The 27,920-nt window shown below is 36.5% G+C and overlaps 1 protein-coding gene across 1 annotated transcript in view; it reads right to left on the reverse strand.

Moving 5' to 3' along the window:
• LOC123704979 overlaps positions 1 to 27,920 on the reverse strand; it is a 52,333-nt gene extending 24,413 nt beyond the window's left edge. Inside the window, exons 1-53 of the mRNA XM_045653507.1 lie at positions 27,726 to 27,920; positions 24,935 to 25,058; positions 24,468 to 24,645; positions 24,117 to 24,177; positions 23,726 to 23,910; positions 23,303 to 23,441; positions 22,920 to 23,119; positions 22,310 to 22,485; positions 21,874 to 22,053; positions 20,950 to 21,090; positions 20,449 to 20,639; positions 20,022 to 20,152; positions 19,397 to 19,610; positions 18,684 to 18,913; positions 18,262 to 18,393; positions 17,919 to 18,038; positions 17,753 to 17,810; positions 16,641 to 16,789; positions 16,403 to 16,476; positions 16,067 to 16,186; positions 15,476 to 15,672; positions 14,760 to 14,860; positions 14,387 to 14,658; positions 14,166 to 14,239; positions 13,320 to 13,344; positions 13,119 to 13,244; positions 12,502 to 12,626; positions 12,285 to 12,388; positions 11,902 to 12,085; positions 11,340 to 11,456; positions 11,165 to 11,228; positions 10,834 to 10,976; positions 10,574 to 10,679; positions 10,423 to 10,469; positions 9,973 to 10,105; positions 9,626 to 9,726; positions 9,165 to 9,335; positions 8,792 to 8,904; positions 8,464 to 8,614; positions 8,005 to 8,164; positions 7,508 to 7,630; positions 5,438 to 5,548; positions 4,749 to 4,899; positions 4,289 to 4,404; positions 4,117 to 4,204; positions 3,576 to 3,789; positions 3,124 to 3,304; positions 2,860 to 3,011; positions 2,615 to 2,753; positions 2,229 to 2,352; positions 1,913 to 2,022; positions 1,394 to 1,578; positions 730 to 870 (exon numbers count right to left, since the gene is read on the reverse strand). Of these exons, the coding sequence (XP_045509463.1) occupies positions 730 to 870; positions 1,394 to 1,578; positions 1,913 to 2,022; positions 2,229 to 2,352; positions 2,615 to 2,753; positions 2,860 to 3,011; positions 3,124 to 3,304; positions 3,576 to 3,789; positions 4,117 to 4,204; positions 4,289 to 4,404; positions 4,749 to 4,899; positions 5,438 to 5,548; positions 7,508 to 7,630; positions 8,005 to 8,164; positions 8,464 to 8,614; positions 8,792 to 8,904; positions 9,165 to 9,335; positions 9,626 to 9,726; positions 9,973 to 10,105; positions 10,423 to 10,469; positions 10,574 to 10,679; positions 10,834 to 10,976; positions 11,165 to 11,228; positions 11,340 to 11,456; positions 11,902 to 12,085; positions 12,285 to 12,388; positions 12,502 to 12,626; positions 13,119 to 13,244; positions 13,320 to 13,344; positions 14,166 to 14,239; positions 14,387 to 14,658; positions 14,760 to 14,860; positions 15,476 to 15,672; positions 16,067 to 16,186; positions 16,403 to 16,476; positions 16,641 to 16,789; positions 17,753 to 17,810; positions 17,919 to 18,038; positions 18,262 to 18,393; positions 18,684 to 18,913; positions 19,397 to 19,610; positions 20,022 to 20,152; positions 20,449 to 20,639; positions 20,950 to 21,090; positions 21,874 to 22,053; positions 22,310 to 22,485; positions 22,920 to 23,119; positions 23,303 to 23,441; positions 23,726 to 23,910; positions 24,117 to 24,177; positions 24,468 to 24,645; positions 24,935 to 25,021 (7,115 nt within the window). The 5' untranslated portion in view covers positions 25,022 to 25,058; positions 27,726 to 27,920. The remainder of the gene's footprint in view (positions 1 to 729; positions 871 to 1,393; positions 1,579 to 1,912; positions 2,023 to 2,228; positions 2,353 to 2,614; positions 2,754 to 2,859; positions 3,012 to 3,123; positions 3,305 to 3,575; positions 3,790 to 4,116; positions 4,205 to 4,288; positions 4,405 to 4,748; positions 4,900 to 5,437; positions 5,549 to 7,507; positions 7,631 to 8,004; positions 8,165 to 8,463; positions 8,615 to 8,791; positions 8,905 to 9,164; positions 9,336 to 9,625; positions 9,727 to 9,972; positions 10,106 to 10,422; positions 10,470 to 10,573; positions 10,680 to 10,833; positions 10,977 to 11,164; positions 11,229 to 11,339; positions 11,457 to 11,901; positions 12,086 to 12,284; positions 12,389 to 12,501; positions 12,627 to 13,118; positions 13,245 to 13,319; positions 13,345 to 14,165; positions 14,240 to 14,386; positions 14,659 to 14,759; positions 14,861 to 15,475; positions 15,673 to 16,066; positions 16,187 to 16,402; positions 16,477 to 16,640; positions 16,790 to 17,752; positions 17,811 to 17,918; positions 18,039 to 18,261; positions 18,394 to 18,683; positions 18,914 to 19,396; positions 19,611 to 20,021; positions 20,153 to 20,448; positions 20,640 to 20,949; positions 21,091 to 21,873; positions 22,054 to 22,309; positions 22,486 to 22,919; positions 23,120 to 23,302; positions 23,442 to 23,725; positions 23,911 to 24,116; positions 24,178 to 24,467; positions 24,646 to 24,934; positions 25,059 to 27,725) is intronic.

Consider the following 27,920-nt stretch of genomic DNA (forward strand, 5'->3'; position numbering starts at 1 on the left):
CTCCACAACTGTGGACAAGGTATAAAAAAGAAAATTATCGAATTTTTAGGGTGCAATACAATGATTCGTTCCGAATTTTATTCAAACTACCGCGTTGGTGTAGCGCGTCTAGCATGTTTGCGGAAGCCCGCGTGCCGGTTCTCGATGCATTGATCAGACATCGCGTTGCTAGATTTAGGAATATTCTTTTTACTTCTAGTAACTCGATTATAAATGCTTTAACGAATTTTGGTAGCAGCATCTTGGCATTTTATGCCCGGCTTCTGCGTTAATATTTATGATTTTTAAATTTATAATTTTTTGTATTATTTCAATAACTGTGTACCTAATGTAATGTAACTCTTGTATTTTTTATTTTTGCCTAACGGATCTTAGTCGTCCATTAATGTACATAATAATTCAATAAAGGATATTTTATTTTTTTATTTTTTTTTTTATTTTTAAATTGAAAAATCAATTTATTTCCTGCGCGCTCGCCTGGTCTCGAACCACGGACTTATCGATTCGAAGTCCGAGGTCTCACCACTGAGCCACCACTGCTCTAAGTCGTATCAATTAAGTCGTGGATGATGCTCATTAATTACCAATAATGTATTCATTCAAATAAACTTAGAACACTCATATTTTATTCAGATCGTAAATAACATAAGATAACAGAAGCGTAGCAATAACTACTATTTGTTTACTTTTTCCTGTTTATATTTATCGTTGAACCAAAGTAATACTTACGACAATTTAGCATCAAAGATAATTCTAGGCGAAGACGCAATTAGCAAATGCAGCGCCGCGTCCGATACGCGCACGCTCAACGTGCGGTGACTGCGAGACAGCGGACGTGACACGTAATAACCTTCTAGATTACTCGCTTCCCTGTTTAAACAATGTTTAATTTCATTATAATATGGAAAACAATAAAGTTACAATATTCCTCTACGTTATCTTTTATAAAACTTACACACTCCATCTTTACGGTCTATTGTGATATATAACAAGTTAAAAGTAGAAGCTGTACGCAATTTTATTTTATAAATCATCAATATTCAATAATCACGGAGGAGCTGTTGATTTTAACTCGAATCAAACACTTTTTATTTATTCTAAGTTTACATTTTACTACTACCTGTGTGCCTAGTGCGAGTTTTCATCGAGTACGAAACGTTACTATCGCGTTTGCGTCACAGCCGAATTAGTATGGGAAATCGAACAGCGCCCCTAGCGGACGTATGGGGAAGCTTTGATTCCCCATACAAATTTCGCTGTGACGCAGACGCGATAGTAACGTTTCGTACTCGATGAAAACTCGCACTAGGCACACAGATTATTTACCATTACACCCCATTCAAATGAACCATTCTATTCCAAAAAAATTTCTACTATCAAAAACGATAATCACCTATCAATCTTCGGCAGAGCGTTATGCACGTTAAACTCGAGGCAGGCCATGCGCAGAGCCAATCTAAACCTCGGCAAGAGTCTTGGTGCAAAGTAGGAATCCACTCTGAGTACTCCTGATAACTGTTCGCCAGTTATTGTACTTGTCTTCTGGTAATAGTCGCATATTGGCGGCTGGTCGTATGACTGAAAAGTGTACTGGAGTTATCTTGGATATTGACTAATGTATTGGTAAACTCAACTTACCTTTATATTGACTACTTTAGGATATGTTAACTGAACTAGCCTTTATCAATAACATATAAATTATCAGCATAAATATTGTAAAGAGAGGACGAGTTGATTGTATTTTTTTTAAATGTATAGGCTCCGAAACTACTGGACCGATTTGACAGTCTTTGACTAGCAGAGAGCTACATTATTCTAGGTATGTAGGCTATTATATTTAATTTTGTTTTTCATAGACAACATACCATTTTTATCATAATCGAAATTAATTAAAATGCTAAATAAGTCTTACCATTGGATCTCGACTGGGCATAAACTTCCTCATATCAAACTCGAACGGCGGTGCATTTGCATCCGAGTGAGAACAAACTCTAACACGCCACATTAAAGCAAATACTGCATCTAAAAGAGGAATGATCGAGTTACTGATCTAACTATAATTTAAGTAAAGCACGCTAATGTTTTTAAAAACATCGTAAACTTTGAACCGATTAAAATACGTATCTATGAATTTCTAGTATCTGATAGGCTTGCAAATGAAAAAATACCCATGAAAGCCATATTATCTATAAATTTTTAATATCTAGGAGGCTTAATATGTAACTTACCATTAGCCCTAACGTTCAGTTTCAATTCCCTTTGCTCATGTATCGGCAACTTGAAGCAGGTGTGTGTTTCCCAGCGACATAGTAACGGACTGTATAACTCCAGCACGCATTCTATTTCTTCTTCCTGCGAAAAACAAAATATAAGTTATTGCAATTATGACCTTAAAGAAAGCGAAATATGAAACAAAATTGTATGAACACTTGTATTTTAAGTAGATTTGCTGAAATTTCAACAATTAAAAAAAGTTTTCAATATAACAATCTAACATTGATCAACAGTATAACAAAATAGTTTTGTCATGAACACGAAGCTTTTTAAATGACTATTGTATAAATATTTATTTAATTAGTATGTGATGCAAAATACTGTATAATATTTTTCACACCTGGCCTGGTAGAGGGAAGGCTATTAGTCTGGTGATAGCTCTGGGGTGGGGATACCTCCATGATACGGAGTCACCTTGCAGCATTATCTGGTACGCCATTGGTAGCTGACCACCAGATATTATTTTGAATGCTCCACTCCTGTTATGTCGATTTTATTAATAAAATGTTCAAGGGGTTTATAAATTAAGAAAAAGTCCAGTTATATAAATAATGATAAATTAGGTGTGAATGTGGATAAGAATACCTTAAATCGTCCTTATAATAATTATGATCGGTACTATCTCTGCCCTCAATGGATATGACGGACGGTTGATGAACGCTGGCGGATTGGTACAGCCCGGAGACGCTAGTACCCGGTTGTTGAACGAATGCTTCGATTTTCTCGCTATATATTTCCTAGATTCATATAAAGAAGTAGGATTAAAACCAAAACTAACTATTATAGTCAAAATGAAGAATATGATATCTTTAGACAATTTATTGGGCTTAAAAACTTGAAAGTACGAACTTCAGTGTCATGTCCAAGCTCTTTCAGAATGTCTCTTAACTGAGCTATGACGGCCAGATCTTCAGGTCTCACATCTATTCCCATACGGTCTAGATCTACTGCCAGACGAATGTTGGGTTCACGAGCTGCTAGTCCACCTTCAGCACGACGCCATGATTCCCATGTTGCGTCTAGCCGTATACTGGAAGATACGAAAAATATCAGTGCCTGCAATTTCCATTTAAGTCAAACTTAAACTTTAGACTAGACCTCTGTTTGAAATGCTTTTTTATTGTCTTTCTTTCGCGTTGCAACAGTACAATTTTATGGTATCATTTTTTAGTTGGATTGTATGAGGCTGTTGGCTAGAATGAGGTACTTTTTGCAGCGATAATACTACTTTCCATGGGAATTTCCTGTTTTGCGGACGAATCTACAAATACTTACTTATTATCAAATAATCTACCACATACCCGGCCACCATCGGCTGCAGCAGCACATGCCGCCTGTCACTGGGCGCACCGGCAGTAGCCAGCAACGCAGTGAACAGCGCACGGCAGCACAACCGCTCCGGCTTGCTGCCGGCGGCCAACTGAGCGCTGGCACTTTCCCAACCTGCCGCACCCCACTCCCCGCGCACGGCCACTTGGGTTGTTTGCGCTATTATGCTGTCTATGCTGTTGCGGACTGTGGAATTTTGGTTATATTAAGTAACATATATGAGGGTACTTCGATCAATAGCGTGCATGTATTCGTACAGAATATGATTGCGAGCATGGTAAGGACCGTCGGAGATTCATTTTGGTAATTACTGTGTGCGCAAAAGGTCCGTACAGTAAATGTCTGCGCGAATTTTAAGAACCGCCAGACTTTATTCGCAAACAAAATAGATCGCGAAAGACTAATTATCACGCGCTTTAACGTGCGTTAAAACTGACAAAACTTAGAAAACCACGAACGTAGCTAAAACTATGCATTATTATTGGCAAATGAATTGTTTAAAGGATCACTCACCCATAAATCTTCTTAATTTGTACAGCACAGGAACTTTAGGTGCGCGGCTTTGTGAGTCATTTTTGCGTTGCGGAAGATTTTTATTTACCTATATAAAAACATTTGTTACATATGAAAAACACAATTAAAAATAATTTTTATTGTATTACATATAATATTTTTTAAAACTTACCAGTTTCATTATTCCTTTGAGCCGTATCAGTCGGTCGGTAGACACTTCGAAAAGTAAAGGTCGCTCTACGTCCAATTGCACTGAGCCACGTGAATTTGAATTGCTGCCGTAGTTACCTACAAATTATATACAAAATTACACATTTTGACATGTAATAACTGAAACCATTGATATATTGATTGTGTTCATTCATATATCCGTGCGTTTTCGTGCATTATATTTCCAATTTAATTAAGAGTTAACGGAACTTAACTTCTCAATATATCCAGAGTTTGTGGGTTCACTGTTCATATATTAAAAAAAAATATTCTCCCATACTTATATGTATGGTGAGTGATATGTAATAAAATTTTGCTATCTCTACCTGCCCCCTTTTCTTACAACTTATCCCCCTACCTACCCTTTTTGCTACAACTTCATATCTTTTTCATTTAAATATAACAAATAAATCGCCACTCACCAGGCGTTAGTTCAACCCGTAGCGTGGCAAGCGCGGGCGGTATATCCGTGACGGGATCGGCTGTGCCTTTCGCCGCACTAAATAATGGACAGTGCCACTGTGTGTCCGCTTGCCCACCGCCGAGACCGACCCACAAGTTGAAAAGGGATATCTGGTGGAAATAGAGAAAATAACATAACTTCACAATCCTACTATGCAATAAATGCGAAAGTTTGTGAGGATGTGTATGTGTGTGTTTGTTACTTTTCCACGCAAATACAATTTACTGAACCGATTAGAATGAAATTAAGCACACATATAGAGGGTAACTTGGATTAACACATAGGATAGGTTTTATCCCGGAAATCCCACGGGAACGGAAACTACGCAGGTTTTTCTTTGAAAACGCGGGCGAAGCCCCGGGCGGAATGCTAGTTATACATATTGAAGGGAATCGCCTAGAAATGTGACGAGAGAACTAGATAAAATAAGGGCGGTAACATATCGCAAATGAGCTGATAAAGACATAAATAAGGAATAGGTCCATAATCCACATGCTTACTTTACCATGCAAAACTACATACTATAATATTATGCTGTTTTGCTAAGGTAGTTAAAATAAAAAGAGACGGGAGAAAAAAGGAAAGAGATGAGAAAAGCTGAGTACAGAATAAAATGATCGATTAAAATTAAAGGTTTTTTTTTAATACCTGTATAGTTCTGTTGGTCTTTCGTCGCCAGTAGTACAAGTTCGGCTGATGCATTGTCACATGTAAGAGTGGTAAATTGCCTTCTGTTTTACGAGCGAGCGGTAGAACATTCTGGAAGAAATAATAAAAATACACTGCTTTCAACGTTTTGGTCCCTGGCAAAGTCGGTTGAATCGAATTTCTGCCGCCCCTCACTTCCTCCACTGCTGAAACCTGACGGGACGCTGGCTCACACCGCCGTAGAGAAAGCGAACCTATTTGCTACTCTATTTGCGGAAAATTCTCGTCTGGATCCTGCAAGCGCAAAACCTCCCAGTCTACCTGGATGCGAGGCGAAAATGCCGGAAATTCGCATCCGTCAGACGGAGGTTCTTAAAACGCTGCGGAATCTTGACGTGAATAAAGCCAGTGGCCCTGATGGAATTCCAGCCATAGTTCTTAAAACCTGTGCGCCTGAACTTGCTCCTGTTTTGACACGCCTCTTTCGCCTTTCGTTGACGACTGGAATAGTACCGAAATCATGGAAACTTGCCAACGTGCAGCCTGTGCCCAAAAAAGGCAGTCGTGCCGATCCTTCCAACTACAGGCCAATTTCAGTCACGTCCATACTCTGTAAGACTATGGAACGTGTACTGAACAGCCGGCTCCTGGCACATCTAGAAGCGAACGACCTCCTCAGTGACCGACAATACGGGTTCCGCCGAAACCGGTCTACTGGGGATCTTCTAGCGTACGCCACCTACATCTGGAGCGAGGCCATCGAGAATCATGGTGAAGCACTTGCTGTCTCCCTTGATATCTCAAAGGCCTTCGATAGGGTCTGGCATGATAGTCTTATTGGCAAGCTTCCATCCTACGGTCTGCCTGCTGGTCTCTGCGCCTGGATCTCAGATTTTCTGAGAGACCGGTCGCTTCGGGTAGTCGTCGACGGCTGCTCGTCCGACCAAATGGCTATAAATGCCGGAGTTCCTCAGGGATCAGTTCTTTCCGCAACACTCTTCCTGCTACACATCAACGATCTGCTGAAACCCGGTATCTATGGGTACGCAGACGATAGCACTGTTGTGGAGAGATATGTATCCAGCGCGCAAGCCAGTACGGCACAAATTCAGTCTCTACGGGAGGCGATGGTTGATCGCATGAACTTGTCCTTACAGGCGGTCTCCGACTGGGGCAATGCCAATCTGGTCAAGTTCAATGCGTCTAAGACCCAGGCGTGTCTATTCTCCGCTAAACGGAGTCCATTCCACCTGACTCCGAATTTCCAAGGTGTGTCCGTGCCGATAACTAACCACCTCGAGCTTCTTGGTATCACCTTAACGCCCACTCTGAACTTTGGTTCCTTCATTGAATCTAAAGCCCAAGTAGCCTCAAAAAAGCTTGGAATTCTGGCGAAGGTGAGACAGTATTTCAGCCCGGGACAGTTGCTCAACCTTTATCAAGCACAAGTCCGATCGTGCATGGAATACTGCTCTCACCTCTGGGACGGTTCCGCCAAGTACCAGCTGGAGGCGCTTGAGGCGATAGAGAGGCGTGCCAAGAAGCTCATAAACGACGATAACCTAGTAGGCAAAAAGCTCCAGAGCCTCGGTCACCGCCGCAGGGTGGCCAGCTTATCGGTCTTCTATCGGATACACTTTGGAGAGTGCGCTGCGGAACTGCACGATCTCGTTCCGCCATCCCCGTTCTTCCATCGATCGTCGAGGCGCACAGATTCTAGGCATCGCCATATGGTGGACGTTCCATGTACCCGGACTAAGCGGTTCGGTTCCACATTCTTTATCCGAACCGCGAGGGACTGGAACATGCTTCCTGAGTCTGTGTTCCCCGACGAGTACAATATGGGGGTCTTCAAGCGTAGAGTGAACAGGTACCTTCTAGGGAAGCGCGTTCCATCTTAGACCACATCTCAGCTTAACATCAGGCGAGATTGTGGTCAAGCGCTTCCCTATTACCAATAAAAAAAAAAAAAAAAAAAAAAAAAAAAAACTTTGCCCTTCTTTGCAACTATTACCTTGAAGTACCAATTTCTCTATGTGATATTTTGGAAAGTAGGATAAAATGACTTACAGCGAGATCAATCTTGCGCTGAGTGAGATCGGCATGACGTATCGTATCTGTCAGACTTTTGCTTGCCGTCGCTGAACTTTGAGCGTCTTCCTTTTTGGCCTCTTTGCTCTCGTCTATTACAACCTATTATATAAAATACTCACTTTCATTATTGAATAATACAACGAATAAAAATTTTAGCCTTTTAGTTATTTTAACCTATCTTGATCGCTAAAAAGTAAAAGCAGAGATAATTTGATTATATTTTTCTTCAAAGGCCATTGCCTTCAGGCATCAGCAGGCATTCCTGATAATGCAAATGACCACTTAATTGATCCCTAACGAACGATTAATCAAAGAGATATCCGTTTACGACGGAGAAATAACACTTTCACTTGACTTTGCGACTTGTCTTCTAAAATTCGGTTTTACTCAATACTTATTTATTTTTACATACAATAGATTCCTTACAGCTATTTGTATTACATACTCAAAAACTGGTAAATTCTTAACAATACCTTAAGCACAGGCTCGTCCGCCTGTTCCCGGGGCGGCGGGCGGTACGACCCGGGACTGCGGAGTGGCGTTAGTTCCGGGGAACCCGTGTCGTTCGCGTATAGAGATATATCTATCGCGCCCATTGTTACGAACAGCTCTAGGTAGTCTGATGCTTTTGCGCTGGAAGGTATATGAATAATTAGTCCTCTTTTGATTATTTATTAATAAAAATTAGTAGAACTTTGTAGTGTCTTTTTTATAAAGAACACTAATTTCTCAAAATATCGTGCACTAATTCTTGATTACAGAATATCTTTCGATATTATTAATGCGATAGATTTCAATTTAATCTTAATTTAGAAACTTGACATTTGTTTGTTTTGCATTGAAAAATATAAATGTCAAAGATACCGAGCACGAAGTTCACTATAATTTACAATATAACAAACAAAAACAATAAGTTAGATATTCTAACTTACTTATAATCAGTGAAGGCAATGGACACAGATTTCTTCAAAGGCGCAGACGGTTCCCTCCGACCAAATTTGAACGTCGATTGCGAAGTCACTGTATCTATTCCTGAGTCGGCCATGAAGCCACGGCTTAGTTCTGGTGCGCTTTTTGTTGTTTCTGAGTAATATAAATGATAAATTACTGATAATTTTTTACTACTCAAGGAAAGTTAAAGATCAGAAAAGAGACGAAGAAACAAGTAACAATAAATATAGTTTTAGATTTTTTATACTATGATGAAGATTATCACTTTTGTGCGTACTTCAAAATGAAATTAAATCAATCTTCGCTTACCCTCAGATATAGTAGCGTCGCTATCAGTGGGCGAGTTATCTGGACTCATTTGGTCCATGATAACCTCTACGTACGGACATACACCGTCCTCTATAAGCGCGGTCGAATTTTCCCTGCAAATGTCATAATTGTATTTACTTCTGTACGAAACGTCAGTACGAAATTGAATACCTAATTACTCATTTTCTACCATTTAAAAAGCTTTGACAGCATACATTGATATGATGACAAGATAAATCAATTCTTGTCGCTCATAAACTAAAACTTAAACTCAAGCGCACCAGTAGAAGAAGGCAGGCGCGATCACGCAACTTACATCCACGTTATACTTGTAATGACATTTTTTACACCTATTATTCACTCCATCACTTACTTGGGTTCCAAAGCAGCAGTCACGTGTTCCAATATGAGCAAGGCCACGCCGAGTCTATCCACGCTGAGCTCTATGGCACAGTCTGTTACAAGGTTCACTTCAACCGCGGGCCCGCACGCTAGCGCCCCGCAGTGGAAAAATGCGGGCGCAAGCACGCAACTTACGTCCACGCTGCGGAAAAATTGAAGTAAATTAGATATATTACGACTCAACACGATTGTCTAAAATGAATTACAGAAAAATACAATTTAAACAATTTTACTTTCCATTTTCTAAACGTTGTACGTGCAACAAAATTAAGAAATAAAAAAATAGCAATCGAAATTCAAACATCTAATAAAAGCAATTTAATTACATAATTTAACTATCGCAGCCCTTAAGTTATTTTTAGAAGAGTGCTGAAATAGCATACCTACTATTTCGCACTTAATTATCTGAAAGTGGGATATAAAAATACTCACGAATGCAATACTGGTGTAATACACGGCGAAACCACGGGCTGACTCCATTTTAAGGCCGGATTCTCACCGCCAGTAGTCTTTAGTATTTCTGATTCAACTGCCTGGCGCCACAAATTAAAAATTATATTTCATAATAATAAAAATCGCGAAAAAGATGTACTGATATATGTATAGAACAGAACAGCAATCCAAATAATTTTGTAAGCATTTCACATATTTTATATATTTATAGAATCTATACATTAAATTGAACTTTCATAACTCTGACGTTAAACAGCAATCAATAATTATAATCTATAACGTTCATATGCCGTATCCATTAAAACCTTATTATCCAAAACTATTACCTCTTGGTTAACAAGTTGTTTGAACCTAGCGGATCGTATTGCTATATTCTTCAAGAGGATCTCGTATTGGCGACCCTCCATTCCTATGCCTGATGTCGTCCACGTGTTTTCCGTGCCGGGGTTTACTACACGCCTGAGAAATATTAAATGTATAAATATTTGTAACATATAGAGAATAAAATATTATTTAAAATAAATCAATCTACTATAGAATTAAAGAATTTATATCCTTCCTATATTTGAAGATGGTTCGAGAATGAATAAAAATATTGTTCACTAGCGTTCCGCCCCGGCTTCGCCCGTGGTACATATTGACGTTTTATCTACATAAGAACCATCCTCGAAATTCAAGGAATATTATAAAAAAAGAATTAACGAAATCGGTTAAGCCGTTCTCAAGTTATGCGCTTACCAACACATTTTGGGATTAATTTTTATAATATAGATTACCTGCATATAGGATTTTCAGGGTGTGGATTAACTGTTACTTTGCCGATCTGAAAACAAAACATATCTTATGTTAAACATTTCATAGGGCAAACTAAATATTCATGTAATATATTTTATATATTGGTTATTTAAAGGTTTATCGAGTACTTACAATAAACATAATGGTGTCATCATCATTGGTGATGATGTCATCAGTCAGTAAGAGACGCAAGCCTCCCGCTGTCACGTAGCAGAACGGCCATTGCCAATGGCTTTGCCTGGATAATAAAACAGTTTTGTAAAAACATAATAAAATAAAATAAAAATAGATAAATAAATATTTCAGGACAATTTTCACTCACGGCACTATCTGATCCCATACTAAGCTTTCGCTTGTGTTATGGAATTTAACTATAATTTCTTTAAACTCACCTGGTTTCCTCGTTTTTCAAAGGACAGTATGATTTAGGCGCCAAATCTCTCAGTAAGCACACGATTTGTTCTAGAACAATCGGTCGTAATACAACTTCTAGTGGCGCTAGAGTCGCGTAAATCTCCCACATGCAATCTTCTTTCTATAGGAAAATTATAATCAACAGTTAGTAACATAAAACAAAATAAGTATGCAATAAAAAAACACATTAAAAATTATTAAATTTTACCACTGTCAGAAGAAGAATCATTTTTTGTGAACATCAAGCAGTCAAATTAATAGTCTCATACTACTTTTGAAATAATCTTACTAAAGACATACAACACTTACTGCATTTTGTTCTAGAAGTTTCGGATGTAGTTCTTCCTTCCAGCTAGCAGGTAAATTGGATATTCTGCAATTTTAGGTTAACATGATTCAATACGTAAAAATCGAGCAAAAAACTTTGTTGTCTATCTAATATTTTAAATAAATCTGAGATGTTTTAAATGAAATAACAACTCACAAAGCTTGTGTTATAGTGACAGCGAGGAAGTGACTCTCTTCCTTTGCGTTAGTTGGCTCTCGAGCTTCCAACACTCTGCCATCGAGCACTCCGGGCGTCCATTCGTCACTGCCAGTACTGCGAAAATAGACTTTATTATAGAAGCAATATGGTAAGAATTGCTTTGAATTGCTTGAAAGTGAATGTAGAAGACTAAAGACCCATCTCTGATAGCTTATAGTCATTGATTGGCATTTTTGATGATTATTATCAAGCTAAACCGTATACATATATCCAATACTTGTTAAGACGACCTGGTAAGTAAATTTTTTTCAATATATTATTTAAACTGAATTATATTTTCGTAAATGTTATAATATATACATTCTAAATCAAATAAAAAAAACTCAAATTACAAAATCATCGATATAAACGATCCAAGTTGACTGCTATTATCTAACTTTAAACATCCATTCCAGCCGACAGCTAATTTTACACTAAAGATGACGTCATAAGGAGCTCCTTATGACGTCATCTTTAGTGTAGCTTGTAAACTTACAAGCTACACTACTACTACACCCACCGGTCCAAGTGCTTCACGAACGCAGAGGCGACCTTCACTTTGAACTGGTTGTAGTGCTCCTGCAGGTCGACGCTGCTGATGACGTCATCCATATCGAAAATAAGCTTGGACGTCGGCGTCGTGAACACCAGGGAAGCGTGGCTCACCACCCATTGGAACCAGAAGAACGTCTTCATTTTTATCGCTGGAAATTACACGACATTTATTATGGCATTAAGGAAACATTAATTAAACGAAAATTAAAAAAAAAATTCCTTAACTTTGCTTAATTAGACATAGATCCACTAATTATAAAAGGGACACAGCACAAAAAATAAAGACATTTTACAGTATATCAATTGAGATATTTAATTATATCAAAAGTAAAGATAATATAAACATACGTTCTCTCTCTGGATGCGCTTCGAATATCGATATAAGTTCAGAAGGGTTGCCACTCTCCGTCTCCTCAGAGAGGCTTCTCACTTCATCCATTTCTGACACGGACCTAGAGCAGATTAACACAATTATTTGAAAGAAAAATAGCAACACTTTAAGTACGTATTTTGTATTATCTTTAAACTATTTGCCAAACAAAATTCATGTTAATATTATATTTACCTTATAAACGATCTTCGCGATCCACCCGTTGATGTAAAACTCTGTTTCGGGATAGCCAAGGGTGGTCGCCGTAACAATTTCAATACATGCGTGAAACAATGTATCGCAACCACAACCATGTGTACCTAAAATCGTTATATTATCATCATTTTCTTTTTTTGTATGTGAAATGGAATTGAAGCTTTGATCTTAGTCAAATCTAGTTTTATATTAATATGATTCCGTTCGAGACCATTGCTAATCTCAGTCCATACTTCTAAATTTGACTCACGGTTTCGCCATGTTCTCTCCTTTTGTCAAAATAATAGAAAACAAAGCGGTGTATAAATTTTAAATTAAGTAAAAAGATTCTGACTTGTGTTTCGTTTACGAAATTAAAAATGGTTTCTTTTATTTTATAAAACAATTTCTGTAACTAACAACCACAAATTAGCAACGGGTTTTTACGGGTGTTAATCCAAGTTACCCTCTATATGTATGCTAAATTTCATTGTAGTAGTTCAGTTGTATTTGCATGAAAGAGTAACAAACACACACATACACACCAACCTCACAATAATATTAGTAGGATGTATATGAATAAAAATTGATCTATTGAGTCAGATTTTTCAACCTACTTGGTCACTATCCACGCGTACAGTAACAGGCGGAGTGTCGGCATAAATGTTAACCCCCAGAGTCACGATGGGACCAGTTTTTATATTGCTTTCCACACTTTCTGGCGCCGGTTCCGGCTCTTTTGGCTATAAAGTAGGTAACATATGATAAACTGGCTCAGTAATAAACAATTACAATAGTTTTAGTTGGCTCATATTTACCTCAGGACTGCTTTGTTTTTTCCGCCTGGAAAAGTGACAAATTGATTGAAGTTGATTAAATCTTTATTATACCCGGCGCGGCCTAAGATGATCCCTATGACAGTTCGTCTTAGTGATTGCTCGTATGATGGATCGTGTCGATACTTTACTATTTTATAGGCAAAGGCGTGGTTTGCATGCAGCCACGTCGGTAAACATGTTTTTACAAATATTATAAAATGAATTTTTAACGTCTATTATGTAAACGAAACGGTAAGTAAAACGAAAGTTTTCTAAAACATAAAAATGCACCTTATCATTTTCTCATAATTTTTAACCCGTTTAACACAGTGTTATATTATTTTATCATGAAAATGGAATCCCCCATTTAATTTTTCTAAAACTTATATTATCATAGGTAAGTAAATTAACGCGAACGGAAATTAATTAATTAATTATGCTGCGATCTTCTGTTCCATTCAATAGTGAATGAACTATAGCTTAAGCATGGAAAAAATGTGAACTCGTTTCCATTATCGAAATTTGTTTATCGATACTTTCCGCACTAGTCGATAAATGCCAACGATGTAAGTTTTGAAGGACGTAAACGTAAAGTCAGATTGATATAATTTCTCGTAAATGTTAAGAATTGTTATAATGCCAACGGAATATCATTGTAATAGCATAAAGCTACGTAAAAATTAATAAATGCCATTTTTAGACGCCTCCAATACGTTTCTAATTTAATGGTGACGCCATTACAAGTTTGTCTCTTGAGAATAACTGTCAGTGTCATAGGGATCATCTTAGGCCGCGCCGGGTATAATTAAGGCAATATATTAAAAAGGTAAACAAAAGAAATCTCACTTAGCCGGCCCACGAACGAATTCTTTCAACGAAGATGGTTTGAAATCAACGCCACCCGTGAAGAACTTCACTTTCTGCAACATTTATAAGTGTTATTCTTATGTAATTCATTATTTACTTACAAATTAATCCAATATAAGTCAAAATTTTCCCTTACATCAATAGTATACTATAATAGGTCCCATACAATGAACACACTATATAGAATAGCAAAAACTTACCTCATCCTCTTTACTCGTATCCGTTTGTTTCTTAACCTCACTTTTCCTCGGTATAGTCTTAATTTGCAGCGACTTAGTGACCACGGACAGCGTGATCGTGGTGGTCACGAGTTCGAGCACTGTCCTGGGCATGGCCACTGGACAGGGTTTCAACTGTGACCGCAGTCCACTGGCGGATTTTTCGTTGCCAGAACGTTCTGTGGCCGCGCGAACCTCTAGTGTGTAGCAGGACACGTCCGCGATACGTATCTTCCAGGGAAACGATTCGCCTACTGCAAGAAGGTATTAATTTTGAAGATTCATTATAATCCTTTAAAGATAATTACTAATGGAACATTTGAAATTGTATATTGAAAATCATAGGAACACTTACTGTCTTCGCTTTTTGTTGAAAGAAATGTAGGTCCATCGTGCCTTATTTCTTGCCAGAGATGCTTCATTGAGGAATTGGAATGTATAGACCAGCGACCGAGACTGAAATGTTTTTGAAATAAATTTTGTGGATTTTGTTTATATTACACACTAGCGGTCCGCCCCGGCTTCGCTCGTGGTACATATTTCGCAATAAAAGGTAGCCTATGTCCTTTCTCGGGTATCAAAATATCTCCACACTAAATTTCATGCAAATTGGTTCAGTAGTTTAGGCGTGATTGAGTAACAAACAGACAGTCAGAGTTACTTTCGCATTTATAGTATTAGTAGAGATTACACATTACACTATACTTTACGAATGTAATGAATACTGAGTTTAGTGTCTGCTATAAAAAACAATCGTTTGTACGTTCGCCGCTATAAATGACGCTTAAAGACTGTCGCCTCGCTGAATCTATGGTTAAAAAGTTCGCTAACGCATTCGCGGTTGTTCTCGCAAGTTACTAATGAAACATATAATTTCAGCCCTGCCTTATTAAAGGCTGATTTATGCTACACCGTGTCGCGACTAGTCCGGGGCATGATCAAACATTATTGCATAGTTTTTGTGTGAAGTGATTCATGATTGAACTTGGCACGGCGTTGAAATTTGATGTCGTATCATTTGGCTTCAGCACAGCCCGTCCCGGCACGGTGAATCATTAAAATACACGTTACCTCAGAGCCAGCACTCGGTTGAGCCCTAGCGCGTGCCGCTCGATCGATTCGCGCGCGGTCGCACAGTGCACCGCACTCGCGCTAGCCGCTGTCACGTACACCAGCACCACTCCGCACTCGAACGTCACTAGCATGCGCTTGAGGCGAGCGTGCAAGTGGAGTAAACGCTCTTCTGACCACCACACGTCGGGCGGCGGCTGCACGTGAACGAGTTATTGAATTATGTGACTTTTTTTTTAGAGCAACACGTTTAAGATGATGGAGGATGCTAAATATTGCTTTCCAATCTTGGTATGAACTTTGAACTGAGATACATTGAATAAGCAATGAAATGAATATAAGATATAAATAAACATACCTACATAATTCTTTTACTTTCTCTACACATATTTTTTATCGAATACAAACAAAAAATTAAGAATCATGCGTTCTTCAAAAAATTCTAATGTTTTTGTGGAGGAAGTAAGGAGGATCCTCCATATTTCGATGGAGGAATTCCACCTTCCTTCCTCCACATTTTATCAGACCGACACCTAATCCAAAAAAAAACTTAACCACAATAAACCAACGCAAATCGCAATCCATACTCACACTTGGAGCTTTAGGCTTAGGCTCCTTCTTATCACTCCTCTCGCTGCTGGACTCCACGCTGCGAGTCCTCACGTGGACTTCCGCTCCAGACCCTGATCTGCTACCACCTCTACCGCTTGACTGGCAAATATTTCATATTCTTTTTATACTATGTTTTTAGCAAATAAGTATTTTTTTTTATATTTCCCTACATATTACATAAAAAAAATCATAAAATATCTTCATTGTTCAAGTCAAAATTAATTTCAAAAATACCGCACTCGTAATCTGAATTAAACATCAATTAATTTTACATAAATTACGTTTTCCGTATTATATTAAAAGCCACATGCTTACCGGTGGAGTCGTTCGTCGCTTCAATAAATACTGCGATGAAGACATTTTCAGATTAGACGTTTGCGATCGTGATTCTGAAAAAATTTCTATACATCAATAATTACATAACAGATAATACTTACACTTATTACAGATAACGATTAGTCACAGATGTATCTACTATCTATAAGTCTGTAATGTCTTCTAATTAATAAAATAAAATAAAATAATTAGTTCTCTTCTTCATTGAAATAGATACCTGTAATCTTAACCTTCGGCCTATATCCAAGCCAGGCTACGAACAACGGATCGACACATAAGGCCATAGGTTCCAGCCATATGCCGATATAATCTAACGCGTTTGATGTCGGCTCTTTGCACCATTGAAACGCAATACGAAGGTACGGTCTGCAAAAAAATATTGATTTTTTTTTTGAAGATTGTATTTTTAACACAACACAAATAAAATAACTACATTATTATTATGTATATGTCGTGGTCATATCGTAGATTTGATCATTTCATGATATGAGTGGCCATTTCACGAAATGGTCGCATATCGTGAAATGGCCAATTTAGTTTGGCCACATCATGATGTGGTTTGGGCAGATCAATGATAAGAAATCGTTTCACGATATGGCCAATTAACGCACGGTTTTTTCATGAAATGATCAAAATTATTTGATCATATCGTAAAATAGTTACATTAATCGTTGGTAGAGGCGCTGCAAGCTCTGTGTTTATGTGATAAGATGGCGGCCGCTGGCGAAAATTAAATTATTCGCAGTTAAAAACTTCATAATTCGTTTAATAACAATATTATGAAGAAAGTCATAGCAAAGAATTTACGACGAAGAGGTACGAGTACTATGGAAAATGTGGATATCTTATATGTATTTAAGAAAAAATGCGACTTAAATAAAATAATTTAAGAAACTACTTACTACTATATTATTATAATTGTTTGTTTTTTAAAAAGCGATCCGCTTCTGGCACTCGTCGGCCGCTGCCGCGGCACGCTCGCTTTGCTCGCTCGGCTCGTGCGTTGTTTATCAAAGTCTAACCTAACCTAACCTAACTGTTTTCTATTGCAAAAACGATTCGCTTCTGGCATTCGCCGGCCGCTGCCGGCAACTTAAATGACATTAAACAAGTTTTTAGAATATATTCTGAAATTTTTTAATATTTTATGGACTCTTTATATTTTATACGATCTGGCCAAATGTGGATGACCAAATCGTGAAACGTTGACGATTTAACGATCTGATCAAACTATGTTGGCCATTTCACGATATGCGACCATTTCGTGAAATGGCCACTCATATCATGAAATGATCAAATCTACGATATGACCACGACATATATACTCACGTTGTCGTGGGCATATCAGGGCCCGAAAGCAACCAAGCTTGTTTCTCCTCGTCGTCAACTGTGAACATGTGCTAACGATTAATATCCAACATTACTACGAACTTACACACAAACAGAATTTAAAAAAATTGATGTAAATTTATTTGAATAGGTACAAGTAACTCACTTGGTGCATGATGCGCGGTAGCTCGTACTGAATGTAATGTCACAATGTGTGTATGTATGTTTTTCGTTATGTAGCCCCGCAACGATAGCTCTTCTAGTGTCAGCTCTAACGCTACGGATTCTGATAAAAAACATATAAATATTCATTGTAAAACATTTTTCATTCATTATTGATAATTATATTTTAAAGCACTATAAGTCAAATACTCTAAATTAAGAATATAAAAAAACTACAGCAGAAAATCTTTACTAGTAATAATTTTGCACCTAAGACACAACTGTCGAGGGTTTCAACTAATAATAATTAAATGATTGAGATCCTAATTGTACAATTTCCAATTTACCTTCATCAGTCAAAGCATCCTTAGCAACGGTGGTGTGTTTTAGCGGCATAGATATTTTCTGAGTGAACAGAGATATAGGAATGTACCAGGCCGCTTGTAAACGCGCTGAAGAGCCGCACACTATTGCTTCACCTTTTAAATAATAAATAATGAATATATCATTTAATGTTTACACGGTGTTTAAAATTAGCAAAAAATATAAAAAAATACTGGATTTAAAAGTTGTTTTTGTTCTAAAATTCAAGAGCATATGCCAAATTAAGCAAAATTTTCGGATTTACTAAAATAACACCAAACTTATTTAACTTTTTGTCCAAAAATATTTTTGTAAAAAAAGTTAAAAGTTGTATATTTAGTTTTATTAAATTCTTTTTATTTCAATTATGTATTAAACCATTGTACACTATGCAAAAAACACTCACGTATCTTAACACTATAGCTGAACGCCACACTATCTTCCGCGAAGTAATTCCTATGCATCAGCGAATGCGTAACGAAGCGAACGTCTGCGCGTGCGCAGGGTCTTGACTTGTCATCCACTAGTGAGATCAGTGAAGCTTGTAGTGCGGTTATAGAGCCAGATATATGGAGGCGAGCAGCTTGCCAGAGCGGTCCGGTGTCTTCTGGCATTTGGGATGCTGCGGAGCATACCCTGGAAGGAAGAAAATACATTTATCTGTACCTTCAACATATAAATACAGTAATTAAAACAATACATTTTAATTACTCTTTCTTTTAACTGTATTATTTTAATTAGTTAATATTAGTTTTAGTAGTAACTAGGTCAAATATTACAGGGTAAGGAGGCTTTGAACAGAGAGCAAGTTTAAGTTTCGTAGAGAAAAGGTTCAGATTGGAATTTTTAAGTAGATAGATAACTTGGAAAAATGATATAGAATGATTACATTATAAATGAGTAAGTACACAATATAATATGGGTGCGGTAGTAGATATTATTAATACCGAAATTCAACACATAAAACAAATTATCATGGCATATTCGACAGTTATTCCTAAACGTACTGGGTATATCTAAGTATTGTCAGTAATTGATAATATGCATATTTTTGTTTTATTATCGTCATATTATTAGTAATCACACAATAAAGAAAAAAAAAAGTAACTTCGAACTAACCGTAAAGGATACAAAGGCGCGGCCACATTGAGCACCGCTTCTGGCAGATCCACATCAAGTACTATGGATGATTCTAGAGGCTTATCATTTTGCGAGTGATCCCAGGGCATCAACCTTATAGTGAGTCCCTCTATCTCTATACCTATACGACGTTGTGGAAGGTTTTCGGATAGCGCGTCGCATTCTTCCACAGTTAGCGTGCGTGTTGGTGGATCTAGGAGGAGTAATTAAACATGTTTTAAACCCGTTTAAATATTAAGTTCTATAAAAGAAATAATGCAGATTTTATCAAGTCGTAATTAATATATGTAGATGTATAAAATACACAGATACAAAAGTCTTTTCCACCTCTGTTTCCTATAAATTTAATGTTATCGTATTTAGCATTCCCAAATTGACATACATATTTTTTTATCTATAGTATATAACTAAGCGACATTCCTTGAAACGATGACAAGAAACGTTTCTAACCAAAAATAATTCACAACTTACAAGCACTTCATAAACTTTACGATAAAAATATGTCAAGTATACCCTCATACTCCTGAAACATAGCGAAAGCTATATTGTGAGTCTGGGGTCTATATTTTGATGTAAGGAACCTTGTTCAATAAATGATACTAACCTTCATCATTAAACAATGGCACAGTATTCAAAGCATTCCTTATAACGCCAAGCCGATGTATCAGGCCAGTAGACACTTGAACACACATTGGACTCACAGCTATCTTCATTACGCTGTCTTCCACCCAGTCACTAAGAATTATGATAGTTTTTATTGAAATAATGTGTAATTGTGTATTCAAATAGGGAGTTTAGATAAAATGGATTATTTTGTTAAGTTTTATCACGTTTTAGCTATGCAGTGCAGTGCAATATGATGATTACAGAAATTGTTAGTATCTCTCTCGAGGATTACTTCATTTTATAAAAGAAAGACTCATAAAAATCACTACAATCTTTTAGTATAAATTTAAATGAAATTTACAAACATACATATTATGAACAATATCTTGAAAGATATCCTAACAGCAAAGGAACCAAATAGTTACCTATATTCAAAGTCCCGTGGTGGATTATCATACGGATTAACAAGTCTGTCAGAGGGCACTCTATCATGGTTGTACTCTACATAAATAACAGGCGCCATTTTGGTCCAGAAGGTTTCTTTTGCTTCATCCGTTTCTGTTGGTATTTGGTCTTGAGTCTGCTCTGTTTGAGAATCTGGTACGTTGTCCGATTGCTAAAAAGGATATTATAATATGATTAACGGTCTTTATTTTACATATTTTATAACTGATTATACACACCAAAATTACAAAACTTTATGTATCTTGACAAAATGTAAAGTATAGTGTGCATAAATTTCCTAATTCAAATGATTTATTGTAATTCATAGGTTTTGTGGGTTATACATTGCATGAGGTGATCTGCTGTAATCTGCCATGTGGCGTAAAACTTTTTGATACAACTTGAGGAAAAAAATTAATTTTGTTTAAGATTAATAAATAGCACATAAAAATATCATGAGACAGGACAGCTATAATACGTACAGTAGGCAGTGGTTCTCCGAGCTGCTCATCAGCAGCGACTCCAAGCTCAATCTTGTGATCACTGAAGTCCTCGTCCGTCCAGCACCAATCTTCATCGTGGTCACCCGTTTTACTGAGGTATATGGTCGGTGCTTCGTTCAACTGTGTAAATTATATTTTTGTTGGTAACGAATAAACTCAAAAAATACTTTATCAGTATAAATTATTATTATTCCATGAGAAAGCTCTTAATATTATTCATAGCAAAACTATGCCTTCGCGTGTATTTGGCAGAGCTTTTATTTGGACATTTTTGACTACCTATTGATATTAGTTGGTTCAATAAAGAAACGAATCTTCAATGGCGGCCAAAGCTGACTTTGACAGATGGTAGGATCAGCAAAAAAGAAAATAAAAATAACGTAAATTGATAATTATTTTATTAATTATTTCAAATTGTTTGTTGACAAACTTTTTTGTTATTGTATTTGTGTATTTATATGAATTATCATATTTACGTATACAGAATGTAATAAAATCCCCATAATACTTGTAATAAGCCCATAAAACTGAACAACTTTTCCCAAAGAACATATTTTGTCAAATTCCAATAAAACATTATTTACTTTAGCAAATGCATAATTGTCATTGTAAATTTATGATAAAAACTATTATAGGGAAAATCAAATACATTTTAGTGATTTAATTTTTCCCTTTTTTTTGCATACCATACGGCCGTGTGTGAGCGAGAGGGAATGATAAGCGCCGCCATTGAAGATTCGTTTCTTTATTGAACTAGCTAATAGATGATATCAATAGGTAGTCAAAGTAAGTAGTAAGTAGCAATTAAAAAGAAGATACCTATTGATATATAGTGTTGATAACTAGACTCACAGTGTCAGTGTGTCTAGTTATCAACACTTCTCTATAGTATATCACACGTACCGCATCCACGCCCACGTGCCCGCACACGCAGCGGCCGTGCGACACTAGCGCCAACTCTCTAGCACCGAACTGTACCCGTAAAGTTGTGGGAGAGCACACTGAGCTCTTAACTACTGCATCTGTTGCGGAAACTTCTAGAACACCGCGCGCACGTTTGCGACCGCCTTCTACTTCCATCACCTGGTTAGATTTAAAATTAAATAAAATCTCTCCACTGAAAATGGTACCTTGCAGACAATTCATTTAATTTTATCTTAACATCAAAATACCCACGCGACAAAAATGCCCTTTTAGGCAGATGTTACTGAGGCCAGATGAAACAGGAATTTAAAATATTTTATTCACTATACGTCCCTTTTACAACGGCAGTATGTCCATAGTTATATATTTAATCTAAATATTTAATTTGATTTATTAAAATTTACGTAATATTGACCTTAAACACCAGCGCCACGTGTTCCAAATAAGCCGTAAACGCAATCGGTATCGGCGCAGCTGGTGCGGGTGTTTCCTCCACGCCCTCGCGGTCCATCCACGTGGGCAGCCATGACCACGCCCACTCGGACCAGCTCTCGCTGCGTGCTGGTTCAGCTGAGTTGGATGATACTGAATCTGTGGTTGAAAGTTTTTTATTGGTAAATCATGTTATCTGATAACTGCAAATAATATGGAAAGAGAGTTTTATTAAGCACGGGTAGTTTATGGCGGTCTGAAACGACCAATTCATCTAAGTAATATCAAACATGTGAAATTACGTATGTCAAGATGGTTACACTAAGTTACACGAAAGTAAATATACCTTGTGCGTACTGACGCTGAAATTGCGTGCTCGTCGCCTATTGGCTGATGCTACATAGCACCAGCTGCTCGCTGATCACGCCCCACGCGAGAGGGTTCGATCGCATTGGTCACCGACTGTGAGCTCGTCACCTATTGGGTGATGCTACTCAGAACCAGCTGCTCACTAGTCACGCCCCACACGAGCCAACTCGATCGCATTGGCCGCTAACAGGGAGCTCGTTTTCTATTCGTTAAGGGATACTTACGCAACGGCGCCAGCTGGACACTCGGCGCTTTGGGCACCGGCGAGGGGGGTTTGGTGTCCGCCAGTGAGCGCTCCTTCAGCAGCCGCAGCAGCAGCACGAGCTGCTCACTGGTCACGCCCCACGCGAGCCGGCTCGAACGCAATTGGACGCTGAGACTGCGTGCTCGACGCGTATTGGCGGATACTAGACGCGTTAATACTCTATAAAAAAGTAATAAGTTATGATTTTTTAGTAAATAACAAGATGGTTACATTATTCTGTAATACATAAAAGTTTTGTAATGTAAACTGCCACTAGCCAAATATATTTTTAGATCACAATTTTTTTGTTTTATTTCATGTTTTACATATTATAATGCTATTCCTTCAAACGATATTACTCACCGGAGGTCTAATTGACATCTATATAGCAGGGGTTCTTGATAAAAACGTATTTTTCCATCAGAATCACTTTTGTCGAGGCACAACGTTAAGTCATCCAAACGAACCAGCCGCCTGATAACTGGCTCAACTTGATCTATATCTATAATAAAGAAATAACATTAATTTTGTACTTTAGTACATGGCTATTCTTTCTATTGGTCTTTAAAATAAAATGGTGGCTTCCTAAGATCAGATCTTTAATGTGTAAGCTTATGTATGAAGCATAGAAGCAGTCATTTTAGGCTTCACATCCCGCTAAGTCTTATAGAAACTGACATAGCCATCCACTTCTTAAAGAAAAACAATCACGCAAAACTGAAAATTAATCAGCCGCTTACAAGCATAAGCATTAAGCATATAAACATTTCTATTATCAGCACTAACCAGCAAACTGCGGCTGCCAATCAGCGCCCACACTGTCCACGGCCAGCCGCTTAACATTCAGGGACAGCACAATATCATCGTGCACATACTTCACGATCAGCGAGTGGACCCGCACGGATATGTTGCTAACGATCCGACGGACAAGCGCTTGCATGTAGCCCGGAGGAGCTTCTACTACTTGCGTCCTGGTTTGGGGAATTAGATGGTTTTAAATCAGGTTTAGGTAATTTTAACGGTAAATAATCATGAAATAATTGTAATTTAAACGTTTTACGCTTGTTGTGCTCTCAATATTAGTTTGTATTTGTAACATTTTGTGGATTGTAATATGTAAGGATAATGAATTAAATGAATGCTTTCCCTTTCTTTATTAACAAGGATAATTGCTTACCTGGGTGCTTCTGGAGGTGGACTCTCTTCTGGTGAAGGGGGATTGAGACTGAGTATGCATTCTAGAAGAAAATAAATAGAAAATGTAGTTTAGAATAATATAGTTAGTATTCTATACCTATAACAGTGTCCTAACTCTTACAGTAAGTTATTCAGCTTAAGAACAAAACATAAAACTTTTGTTGTTTTAGTTAAGACATGAAAATAATTATTATTGTCAGTTATTGATTCAAATGTTTATATAATATGTGATAACAAACCTGAATTTTTAATATCAATAGAATAATAAATAAAACTGCTTTCAAAACAGGTATAATGCAATATTATTGTAATGATGCTCATCAATACATACCTATTGTATTGATGGTGACAACAATGGGTTCTGACATAATCTTGGTCCATGGTACTTGAATGAGGAGCTCGTGTATGCGGCCAGAGACGAGGGTGAACGGCAGAGCCACTTCCTTTTGCAGTACATCTGCTTTTAATACTAAATTGTGCAAAGTCACCCCGCCCGCCCATAGTGACACCTAAAACAATGATTTTATAGGAAAATGTATATTGATAATAAAATTGTAATTAAGTTGTAATATCCAATAGTCTTATAATTTTATCAAGCTCTTTTATATTTTCACAGACATTCAAACCATAATATTCCACTGTTCAATACAAAATTCTTCAAACTATTTACTCGTATGACAGTATGTATATGTTATATCGCTTTAAACCAAAAACCAATTATTATAAACAAACATAATAAATCTTGTTTTATAAACATTTTATCATACATATCAGAGTATGTTTTAAATATTGAAATACCTGTGCATCGGCTGGTTTGAAGTCTCGTACATATTTATCAACATAGCTGAGCAGTATGGGAGTTATGTAGGATTCTATGTTGAACATGATTTTGGGTATGTGGTGTTTCTTTCATTGCACATTACTGAAAGTAAAATAGATATGTATAATCTGTAAGAAACAGTTGCGTTTATTATCTACTACGAAAGATCAAACGGTGCGGTTTGACACTACATCTAGATAACTTTGTAAGTATATTAGGTGTTGAATATAATAAAATATCGAAAGTTGTGTTTCAGAAATGTAGTGGCTTTGTGAAAAAGAAAAAGTCCTACTTCGAGATCATTTACAGGATTTATTTATTATCAAAACAATCATGTACAATGCATATTGTAAATAGATACAAAAAAATGGAATCAAATATATTACATTTGATTCCAAGAGATTGATAGAAATCAATGAGAAAATCAGAAAATATGGTAGATGGTAGATTAATAAAAAACTGGGAACAATCTAAACAAAATAAGTTGAACTTTACGGTACTGGAAAAACATTACAAATAAGTGCATATTGGTAACAAAATTATATTTCTAGTATTAGCATGACAATATAATTAGATTTTCTATAGTTCAAACTCAAACTCAAACTCAAACATTCATTTATTCAATTAGACTACTATTTAGTAGCACTTTCGAATCGTCATTAACTACATAATTATTTTTAACATTTACCACCTATTCGGAAAGCAGTGATCTATGGAGAAGAACCGGCAAGAAACTCCATAGTTGCTCTTTTAAAATCATGTCGATATTACATAATATGTAACTTATATCTAAATACATAATATATCATAGTAACATAGTTGGGCTTACTCAACCACATAAATAATGTAAGCAAACATTCAAGTTTATTTGGAGAAATTTTTTACTGTTTTCAATTGAAAATCAACAATCACAAAAAAAAAACTGTAAAAATCATGAAGAAAATCAAACTGATTAAGCATGTTAGTGGTCACAAAGCATTACAACTTTAAGGTCAATCTATAAATGAACTAGCTTTCCGCCCGCGGCTTCGCCCGCGTTTTCAAAGAAAAGGAGTCCATTGAGGACAAACATTGTGACACGAGATTTATATATATTAAGATGAGCTGATTCAGAAATAGCATTTACATTTTACACACTTTCTTGAAGGGTAAACCCCGGTAAGATAATGATAGATAATAACTTGCTATCACAAGTAATCTAAGAGCCCACGATGGCCAGACTTTCCTTTCTTTAGGAAAGTTGAAAGTTTCTCTGTATATGTCTCCGATACAGATAAGAACGACTAGCGATTATCAAACCTGGGTTGTGGTTACTTTGGCAGGAAACAGGTAGTAAAGGTGTATAAAATTGTACCTAACTTTCATTATAGTTTAAAAGCTAAATTTTATATATGTTACTTGGAGACATATAAAAAGATGTTACCTCAAGAGCCGGACAGTTTTCATGGTTCTTACATCTTGCCAGACACATTTAAAAAATAACTAACATATCATAAAAATTATACTATATAATTTAAAATTATACTTATATTATACTATTATTTTTAGTCATTATTATAGTAAACTAATGTTTTTAGTGGGTTATTTCATATTTGATACACTTTTAGGTAGTAAAGTTAATTTGATGATATGTTAGTTATTTTTTAAATGTGTCTGGCAAGATGTAAGAACCATGAAAACTGTCCGGCTCTTGAAGTAACATCTTTTTATATGTCTCCAAGTAACATATTATATAAAATTTAGCTTTTAAACTAATAATGAAAGTTAGGTACAATTTTATACACCTTTACTACCTGTTTCCTGCCAAAGTAACCACAACCCAGGTTTGATAATCGCTAGTCGTTCTTATCTGTATCGGGACATATACAGAGAAACTTTCAACTTTCCTAAAGAAAAAAAAGTCTGGCCGTCGTGGGCTCTTGATCTAAAGCACCTATTTTGCATGAAAAGAATAGGAAGGGAGGCAAATTCAGTTAATGTTGAAATTATCCCATCTATATTTTTGAGAAGCAAAAGCCAACTAGCCTTCAAGCCAACAAAGTGGTACATTTTTTTGTACACTATTCAATGACACATCATCAATGCAAAGATTTTCATAAAATAAGTATTCAATAATTATAGTCATGTTGGATAACAGGGAGCGGCAGATAAGCCAGGGGACGGAGTAATGCATGTACAGTTTATAACTACATGTACAGTATACTACTGTATATAAACACAGACTTGACTTCTGCAGGTGCAGCTTAGCAGTAAAACACTGCTAATCTATACCTTAATACCTTAAAACCTTAAATTCTAATTAGATAAATTAAAGATGTAAAAGAATTTCTCAATCCTACAGTAGGAGTGATAAATAGTCAAATAAACAATCAAGATGAAAAAATATGTAAATGGTTATTATCATTTTCATATTTTTTTATAAAGACGACATAAAATGGCGAAAGCAAAGGTTGTCTCAACTCAACAACAAAATAATGAAATTACACCAAAATCTAATTCCATATTGATGAGATACATTATAGATGAGTTAGTGCAGTTTGAAATATTAAAATTATTGTTATCATTAATTATTTTACAAGACAAGTACATATACGTACGACTACAGGGTTTTATATAAAATATCATAAATTGTGTTGGCTTTGTGAAACAGAACAAGTCCTACTTCGAGATCAGTTACAGGATTTATTTATTATCATAACAATCATTTATTCTCCTTGATACCAAAAAATATAACATTAAAGGTCGAAATATTGACTCATTTATACAAACCTTAATTTTTTTTTTGCTTTTCCTTTTTCATTTCCCCGGCCAATGTAAACTTATTAAATTAAATTGCACGAACAAATAAGCACTTTAATAATTTTACATGTCCTGATTTTATTCCACTACCTATGTACCGAATTATAAGCAATAAGATTAAACTTGAATAAACAATAAATTCGAAGGCATAGGCCGCTACCGACA

Source organism: Colias croceus, chromosome Z (assembly GCF_905220415.1).
Source record: "Colias croceus chromosome Z, ilColCroc2.1".
NCBI lineage: Eukaryota > Metazoa > Arthropoda > Insecta > Lepidoptera > Pieridae > Colias > Colias croceus.